Below are 9020 nucleotides of genomic sequence, written 5' to 3'. Positions count from 1 at the left end.
GCTTGGACTACACAGCTGATGACATACATCATTTATTATTCATAATTAAGTCTTTTCTATGTGAGAAGTGCATTTACATTTTGTTTTCACTCTCATGAGTAGTCTACATTATTAAACTAGATGTCTCATTGCAAAAACATGCTGTTTGGTGACAAAGAGCAGGGTCCTACAACTGGCTTCAATTCCTTGATTTTCAAACTGTTTATCTGTCAGCTTAGATGAATGATATTTACCAACTGTCCTTTGAAGAGCTGGGGTGAGGTTGGAATACTCTAATACTATATTTGAAGGGAATGAAACAATGATTAATGTATATGGGAAGGAACAATGTTTAAAATGCATCAGTAATAATAAAATCTCACCTTACAGACTTAGAAGATCTTAATGATGTTTCAGGGTGTTCAGAAATAATCCCGTCTTCAAACTGTCCTCCTCTCAGATAAATAACTTTCAATATGAAAGATACCACACACCTAGGAAGAGACTATTCAAATAATTTGGTATCAAATCAACAGTTTTTAAGAAAGTGTTTTTTATGAATCAAAAGCTCCCTTCTTGCTGAAAGCCTCAAAAAATTTGTAGACAACACTTGAGATTTGAATTTAGAATGGATTCTTTTGAAACACCATGGAGAAGTCACCTGCAGATGGCTCTGGTCCCATAGCCAAGAGGCAAGAAGTATGGAGTAAACACATGCAAATGGCTCATTCTAACCTTAATGAATCTTGCTCTGCAAATGTGATCAATAAAAATCATTTTCACCTTGCACTGCATGGATATTTATGGTTTCCATAGAGGCTCAAGGATCTTGTCTTGGTGTGCTACTTTCTCTCCCAGGTATTAATTATCTCCTCTGACAGAAAGGCTTTGTCTTAGAAACCATGCCAAAGAGACAGGATTGACAAACATCCAGTTTTGAATAGGGAAATACATTCTCTGTATTTGGAACCCAAATGTAAGCATCCCCTTTCTCTAAGTGAACCCTAAGAAAGCTGAATATCAAGTAAATATTAAAATTGCATAATTCCAGTGTGGGGACCTGTGATGTCATTAACTTGTTGACTCACGTCACAGAGAGAACTTCTGCCTCCTTAGCAATAATAAAACTTTTCTGGAATCTGCTACTTGCTTGAGAGCTAGAGCAGGGAGGGCATGAAATCAATGGCAGCCATTTTAAAGTTCTTGACTCCAAAGGCTGTTTTGTTTGTTTGTTTGTTTGTTTGTTTTCACATTCATCAGAAGGCAGGAAGTAAATACAAAGTCTAAAAAGCTCCCAATTAGTTATCTTTGTGACTCATGGTTTGTTCAGTATGGAATACTAGGCAACAAAATTGTGGAGAGAGATCGAAACACAAGACGAGTCCCAGTTGTTCCACATCTTTGTCAGTTGGTACTGTTATTTCCTTTGCATCATTCTAGGAGACCTGTAGTGATGTATTGTTGTGGTTTTAATTTGCTTTCCCTGATGACTAATGATGTTGAGGTTTTTTTTTTCATCGTATTATTGGCCACTTGTATACCTTCTTTTGTGTACTTTTGTTCAAGTCCTTTGCATAATTATATAAACCTAAGGGTTCTGGTTTCCTTATTACTAAGTTGTAAACGTTCTTTACATATAATACAGATGTTTGTCATGTATATATTATGTATATATACAAATTTTTCACCTAGTCCATGGGTTGCCTCTTCATTTTTAAAATGGTGTTACCTGATAAGCACCGAGTTTTAAAACTTTGACAAATTTCATTTTTTTCTTATGGTTCATGATTATTTTGTATCTAATAAGTATTGGTCTACCCCAAGGTAAAAAAGATTTCTTTGGGAATTTCTATAGATGTAGTTTTAACATTGAGACCTCTGACTCATTTTGAGTTAATTTTTGTGTGTGGTATGAGGTGAGGTTGTAGTTTAGATTTTATTTTTCTCATATGGATAACCAACAGATTCAGTGTAATTTGTGGAAAAGTCTATACTTGCCCGATTGAATTACTTGACATCTTTGTAAAAGTTCGTATAATTAGACCTATTTCTAGACATTCTATTTGTTTCAAGGTTTCAATGTTTTTCCCTATGCCAACACCACACAGCACTGATTATGGGAGCTTTATTACAGTTCTCGAATTTAAGTAGAGTGAGCATCCAAACTATGCTGTGTGTGTGTGTGTGTGTGTGTGTGTATGTGTTTTGAAAACGACTTAATCTTCTAGGTTCTTTTAAATTTCTGTATTTCTATATACTTTTCAGAATGGAATTGCTAATTTCTTTAAAAATACTGTTGAGATTGTTATTGGAACTGTATTGAAAACATAAAATGACATGGTAAAAGTGGAGTCTTTATTTATGTATTTATTTTTTTTGGTTTTATTTATTTGTCAGAGAGAAAGAGCACAAGTGGGGGGAGTGGCAGGCAGAGGGAAAAGCAGGCTCTCCGCTGAGCAAGGAGCCCAGTGATGAACCAGGTCCCAGGACCCTGGGATCATGACCTGAGCCAAAGGCAGACACTTAACCAACTGAGCCACCCAAGTGACCCTGAAAGTGGAGTCTTTTAACCCAATGAAAAAGTGTATTTCTCCATTTTTCTGTCTAATTTCTAACAGTAGTGTTTTCTAGTTTTCATATATAGGTCTTGAATATACTTTTGGAATTTATTCCTGGGGCACCTGGGTGGCTCAGTTGGTAGAGCGACTGACTCTTGATTTTGGCTTGGCTCATGATCTCATGGTCATGAGATCGAATCCTATAGATGGCTCTATGCTGGGCATGGAGCCTGCTTGAGATTCTTTCTCTCCAGTTCCCATTTCCTCTCTCCTCACACAGTCTCTCTCCCTCTCTCTAAAAAAAAAAAAGAAAAAGAAAAAGAAAAAAAAAAAAAGAAAAGAACAGAAAAGAAAAGAAGAAAAAATATTCCTCAGAATTTGTTTAAAGATTTTATTGATTTATTTTATTATTTGGGAGAGAGAGAGAGCAAGCACACAAGTCTGTGGAGGGGCAGATGGAGATGGAGAGGCAGAGAATCTCAAGCTAACTCTGCACAGAGCTTGGAGCCTGACACATGGCTCCATCTCAAAACCACAAGATCATGACCTGAGCCAAAACCAAGAGTTGGACTCTCAACCAGCCGTGTCACTTAGGCGCCCCTCAAATGTTGTTTTAAAATGGTATTCTACATAGTATTGTTCCTAATTTTAATTTCCGATTGTTGGAATTATATGAATACGAATGGTGTTTTGTACTTACATTGTATATTGTGACCTTGCTAAATTAACTGAATAGGTCCATTAGAATTTTTGCAGGGCACTTAACATCTTCTACCTATATAATACTCTTCTTTATTCTCGTTGCATATTTAATTTATCAGATGATGTGAGCAGTTAAAAATATATGTGTACATATAGTATACATCTCCAGTCTTTGATGAAATTATTCTAGAAGACAGAGAGAAAAATAGTCACATTACATCAGTGCTAGAACAATACAAAAGTATTGAATCTTTCAGCTCATCACCCTCAAGAGATACATCAAGGGGAGCCTGGGTGGTCAGTCAGTAAAGCATCCAACTCTTGATTTCAGCTTAGGTCATGATATCTGGGTCCTAAGATCCAGCTGGAGGTGGGCTCTGTGCATAGCAGGGAGCCTGCTTCAGGATTCTCTTTCTCGCTCTGACCCTCCTTAAGTTATCTCTCTCTCTCTCTCTCTCAAATAAATAAATAGATCAATCTTTTTTTTTAAATATATAAATCAAGACCATCTATATGACCACTATAATAATATGGGCTTTATTTTTCAAATTATAATCACACACACATTGGCTGATGTAAAATGCCTGTGGGAGTTTTCCCCTGAGGACCCTCACATGCTTTAATCTATGGTATTTCCAACAACGTTTTCCTGAAAGGTTCTTTGGATAGAGGATAAACAGGAGAGACAGAGGTGCTCCATGTCTGTATGTTGTTACATACTACAGATACAAAAAGTAAAAGGAACCAGCTGAAGGATCACCTTGACATATATACATACGCATATATATAGAGAGAGAGATAAAGAGAAAATAATTGTAATTTCCACAAGTCTTCATTTTATGCAGAATTGGATCTTATAATTTAAAATTTTAAGTTCTTCTGTAATAATTTTGTTGGTAGGGATTTTTAAGAGAAGGCATTCAGGCAAATCTGGAGTGCAATTGATGAAGGTTTTAAGCCTTTATTTGTATTTGGGAGAAAACACCTAATCACAAAGAAAAAAAGTATGAGTTTCCAAATCATACGGTTTAAACTGACGATTTAGAAGTAGACCTCCCTCTTAGTACTTGCGCAACCTGGGATTCAACTTTCCTTATTTGCAAAACAAGGACAATAGTATAGTAACCTCTATACATGGTTTCAGTTTCCTGCTGTCGACCATGGTTCGGAAGCAGATGATACTCATTGGAAGGTCAATAGCAGCCTAAGGCTATTTCACAATGCCTAACTCATTCACCTCACTTCATCTCAACATGTAGGCATTTTATCATCTTGCATCATCACAAGAAGAAGGGTGAGTACAATAAGGGTGAATACACTCTGATATATTGAAATGGGGGAGAGAGAGAGAGAGAGAGAGAGAGGAAGGAGAAGGGAAAGAAAGGAAAGAGGCACAGGGAGGTTTTAGGGACTATATCCCCAGAGGGGATTCCAGTAGAAAGTTTATGGGAGCTGCTATAGATCTTCTTCTATATTGATCTGGATTTTCACAACTGATTTTTAAACACTGTAGATGGAGCAGCACTGGACTTTGTGTTAAGAGATGTTCAGGCTTGCACCAATGTTCAGGACACACTCTAAACCAAGAGTTTTATTTCCTACAGTTTTGATTCTTTAGTTTCTGTTCTATGATTTTAATGAAAACCTGCCCTGGGATTTATATATGTCCTTTAACTGATCCTATTCTTCCATATAAAGAAATTTTAGGCTTGGATATTCTCAAGTGATACATAAAGAAGGACTTCACAAGGCTCTATGTTGAAACAAGAACAAACTTACACCAGTGCCAATGTTTTTTCCTTATCCTGAAAGTATGTCTAATATAAAATCTTCAACCCACCCCATTGTAGCAGAATACAAAATCCACAGGTAAAATCAATTAATTGATGAAGAACATCCTGTCTTCTATTTTCTTATACAACTGTTTGTTCCTCTCCACACATTTTTTGGAGTTCTGTTCTGTGGACTTGACAAGTTAGAGCCCTAAGACCTTTCATTGCATATTCTCAGATGAACTCCATCTTGCTCTTGGAACAAGGCAAATGGATGCAGTATTTTTAGTTGCACTTACAGCTGGAGAAGGAGGATGAGAGAGAATGAATTGCTCAGGGCTAACAAGAAAAAGGTAACAAGACATAGGAGCCTGGATGCTCACCTGCATGATCATTGGATGAGAGATCTGTCCACCTTCATGTACTGTTCCCACCGCTGGACCATTAAAATAATTCACTGACATTAACAGTCTTCTAGGCAAATCATGATTGTGCTGGGGCAGACACTTGTTATGGGTAAAAGGTGATGCTTCAGCATATTCATTATCTTCTCCTAGATCTACTGTCTCTAAGTGACTGTGCTGCTTAACTGCGTGGTTCAACATTCAGGACGTTCTTTAATCACCTTGGGTTCCTCATGTGTCAACAGAAAACAACTAGCTCTCCACAGTCTTTCTAACATTTTAAACAACAACCTCTAAAATGTGTCTTTAGAATGATTTGGGAAAAGGGAAAGTTTTATATAATAATAACACCATGTTCCTCTATCCAGATGCCCAGATGAGCCTCCAGTTCTCATTTCCTGCCTCTCCTGAACATTGACCAAACTGAATCTTGGCCAAACTGCCAAGAAGGAGAGTGACTGGATTGGTTATCAACTAATTCAGGTTATTTATCTGCTATGATTAAGAATCTTGATTTTGCTTTTATGTCAAGAAGAAATAGTACTCCTGAATGTATAGAATGTGGTATTAGATTGGGATTTTATTAATTATTAGTAGTAGAATAAAGAAGGGAGAGAATTGTTAAGGTTATTTGGGTATTTATGGCAGAGATGAAAAAAAAAAAAAACATTTCTTTGAACCAGGTGGAAAACAAAAATCCATGTGTTCAGTATATGATGCTCTGACCAGCATGGAATTTGGCATAAGATACAGGTTCATAGCTTAGCTTACTGCTTAAAATCTGAATAAATTGGTATTATTATCTGAACCCACCTATTTTTGATCCTCCATATATTTAAATGAGTATCAGAATAGTCACTATTGGTTATTATACGTTAAATGCATGGAAAATGTCCATAAAAATCCCCAGCATTTAGCTCTCATTAAACAGCATTTGAATAATGATATTGGCCTTAAACCAGAAAAATTGGAGACATTAAGTGCAAAAATTCCTCTGTGACCTACATATTTTTTCGTGCAAAAATACTCTAAAAAATTTAAAAAGTACTACTAAAAATATCATATGGTCTGTATCATTTCAGATGAATTAAGTTTCTATTGTGTCTCTGGACTCACCTCAGCCTCATGGAAAATCAAAACAATGTCACGGAATTTGTTTTCATGGGACTGTGGGGAAATAGGCAACTAGAGCTACTGTTCCTTGTCCTGTTTCTGCTCTGCTACCTGGCTGTCTTAATGGGAAACCTCATCATCCTACTCACGATCACCTGCAGCCACCTAATCGAACAACCAATGTACTACTTTCTCTGTCACCTTTCCCTCATGGACCTCTGCTACACGTCCACTGTGGTCCCCAGACTAATCAGGGACTTAGGCGCAGCAAGAAAAAACATTTCCTATAACAACTGTATGACGCAGCTCTTCACTGCCCACTTGCTGGCGGGCGTGGAGATATTCATCTTGGTGTCCATGGCTTTAGACCGCTATGTTGCCATTGTAAAGCCCCTGCACTACATGGTCATCATGAACCGACGGAGGTGTAACATGTTGATCTTCGTGGCCTGGGGTGTGGGATTTTGGCACTCTGTTGCTCTATTGCTCATGGTACTCAGTTTGCCTTTCTGTGGTCCTAATCAGATAGATCACTACATATGTGATGTGAAGCCTCTTTTGAAACTGGTGTGCAAAGACATTCGTGTTGTTAGTATCTTAGTGATTGCAAATTCGGGAATGGTGGTGGTTGTCATTTTTCTTGTCCTGGTGGCTTCTTACATTCTCATATTATATAATCTTAGGACACACTCCTCTGTAGGGAGACGCAAAGCTCTCTCCACGTGCAGCTCTCACATAACGGTCGTCGTTTTATTTTTTGTGCCCTGTATCTATACTTATGTTCTACCTGCAGGAAGTGAGAACAAGGATAAGGAAATCTCTGTGTTTTACACCGTGATTGCCCCCATGCTGAATCCTCTCATCTATACCCTGAGAAACATGGAGATGAAAATCGCCATGGGGAAGGTGTGGTCTAAAATGGCGCATTCAGAATTCAAGTCAATAGGCTGATTTTCATTGTGCATTCAATCCTGTGTCCCCAGAGCACTGATCATTTGTGATGATATTATAGAAAACATATAAGCAGTCTTTGGGGAGCTGGACTCAATAACCTCTGAAGTTATTATGAGCCAAAGAAGCCAGTCATGGTAACTCAGATTGCAATCTGCACTTTGAAGGATCCAATTAGTTCCTGGTGTGAGCACTTGGATTTGAGAAACTCAAGAAATACCCTTCCACAGCACACCTCTGATCAAATCATTACTCTCTCCCAAAAAATGTATATGGAACCCTATTTCCTTAGAACAAAATCCAACCTTTTCACTTGTTTATACTAAATCTTCCCATATTGGTTCATATCTAACTTGCTAATATCAGAGGTCATCTCATTGGAAGAAATATGGTGTTACAATGACAGGCTGTGAGGTAGGGGAGAGTTGGGGCACATAGTGACTCTGAAAGATTTTATCTCTTGATCTTGACAATTTGATTTAATTATTTGAGTGTCTATGAAATGGGTACTAGTATACCTCTTGAATATGTAAGATCGCTTGGACTAACACATGTGAAGTTTTAACACAGTGTAAGTCACGTTGAAAAGTTCCCTCTTTTCCTGTCTTTCCTCCTGTGTGTCCCTTTGCCTGGATGCTTTCAACCAGCTACATTGGGTCCATCTACATTCTTCAAACACACTCTAGAATCTATCAGCTTTATGGCTGTATTTCAGCTATTTCCTCTGCTTAGGATTCCCCATCCCATGCTCCAGGGCCCATGTTGTATCTATAATTCACACAGCTCTTGTTGACTTACTCAGCAAGTCTTGGCAGATCGAACAGACCAGAAGTCCTTCTGATTCCTGCCCTGTTCTTTTGTTGCTATTCAGCAGTGTGTCTTCTCCCCTTCAAATAATCCTATGTCCTATCTAAATGTTTCTTCTTGTGAACCGTTTTTTTCTTGTTTGGATGAGCAGGAAGATTATGTGGTGTATCTTTATTTTTCTTTTTATCTTTCTTTTTTCCTAACAATAAACTTGGGCAAATTAAGTTGTAAACAAATGGTAACTGAATTAAAGTCTAGGGTAATACTTTCTCTCTCTCTCTCTCTCTCTCTTTTTTTTTGGACTATATGCATTGTTCGTACACATCTAGAACTTGTCCCTGTATCATGAACAATCATGCATTAATAATAAATTATGTGATATCAGAAAGCCTAAGGATTTAACATATGTTCTCCATGTGCCTATTAGGGAGATAATGAAATTCAGCAACCACCAGATCTTTAGAATATTTTTACTTTTTTAGTTTCTGCATTAAGGAGACACTGCTCTCTCAATCATTGTTTGCCTCTTTGCCCATTGACTCACGTAACCCAATCTCAGCTCTGTGCTTCTGTTCATATTTATCTGGATAGTTCTCTCTGGCCAGAGACTTGCCTTTTCTCAGCAGAATGATCACATTGCTTCCAAACAAACTTTGCTTGATTCAGTTGCTTCTGCCCCAGAGCCGAGGCAAAATCCAAGAGAAATCATGCAGGTAGTAGTGATTGTCCTAGTG

The 9020-nt window shown here is 37.7% G+C and overlaps 1 protein-coding gene across 1 annotated transcript; it reads left to right on the top strand.

Annotated features, from left to right (window-relative positions):
• The first annotated feature begins 6512 nt into the window (after window positions 1-6512).
• On the top strand, window positions 6513-7678 carry LOC103666033 (olfactory receptor 4P4-like). Its single transcript, XM_008694065.2, has one exon. The coding sequence runs from the start codon at window positions 6541-6543 to the stop codon at window positions 7477-7479; it is 939 nt and encodes a 312-aa protein (XP_008692287.2). The 5' UTR covers window positions 6513-6540; the 3' UTR covers window positions 7480-7678.
• Window positions 7679-9020: the final 1342 nt, after the last annotated feature.

This window comes from Ursus maritimus, unplaced genomic scaffold (assembly GCF_017311325.1).
Source record: "Ursus maritimus isolate PB19 unplaced genomic scaffold, ASM1731132v1 scaffold_23, whole genome shotgun sequence".
Lineage (NCBI taxonomy): Eukaryota > Metazoa > Chordata > Mammalia > Carnivora > Ursidae > Ursus > Ursus maritimus.
This window is presented reverse-complemented; position numbering and strand designations above follow the sequence as displayed.

Bases quoted from the DNA above. Each gene is read 5' to 3' on its own strand.
- LOC103666033 (XM_008694065.2), top strand. From the start codon at position 6,541: ATGGAAAATCAAAACAATGTCACGGAATTTGTTTTCATGGGACTGTGG.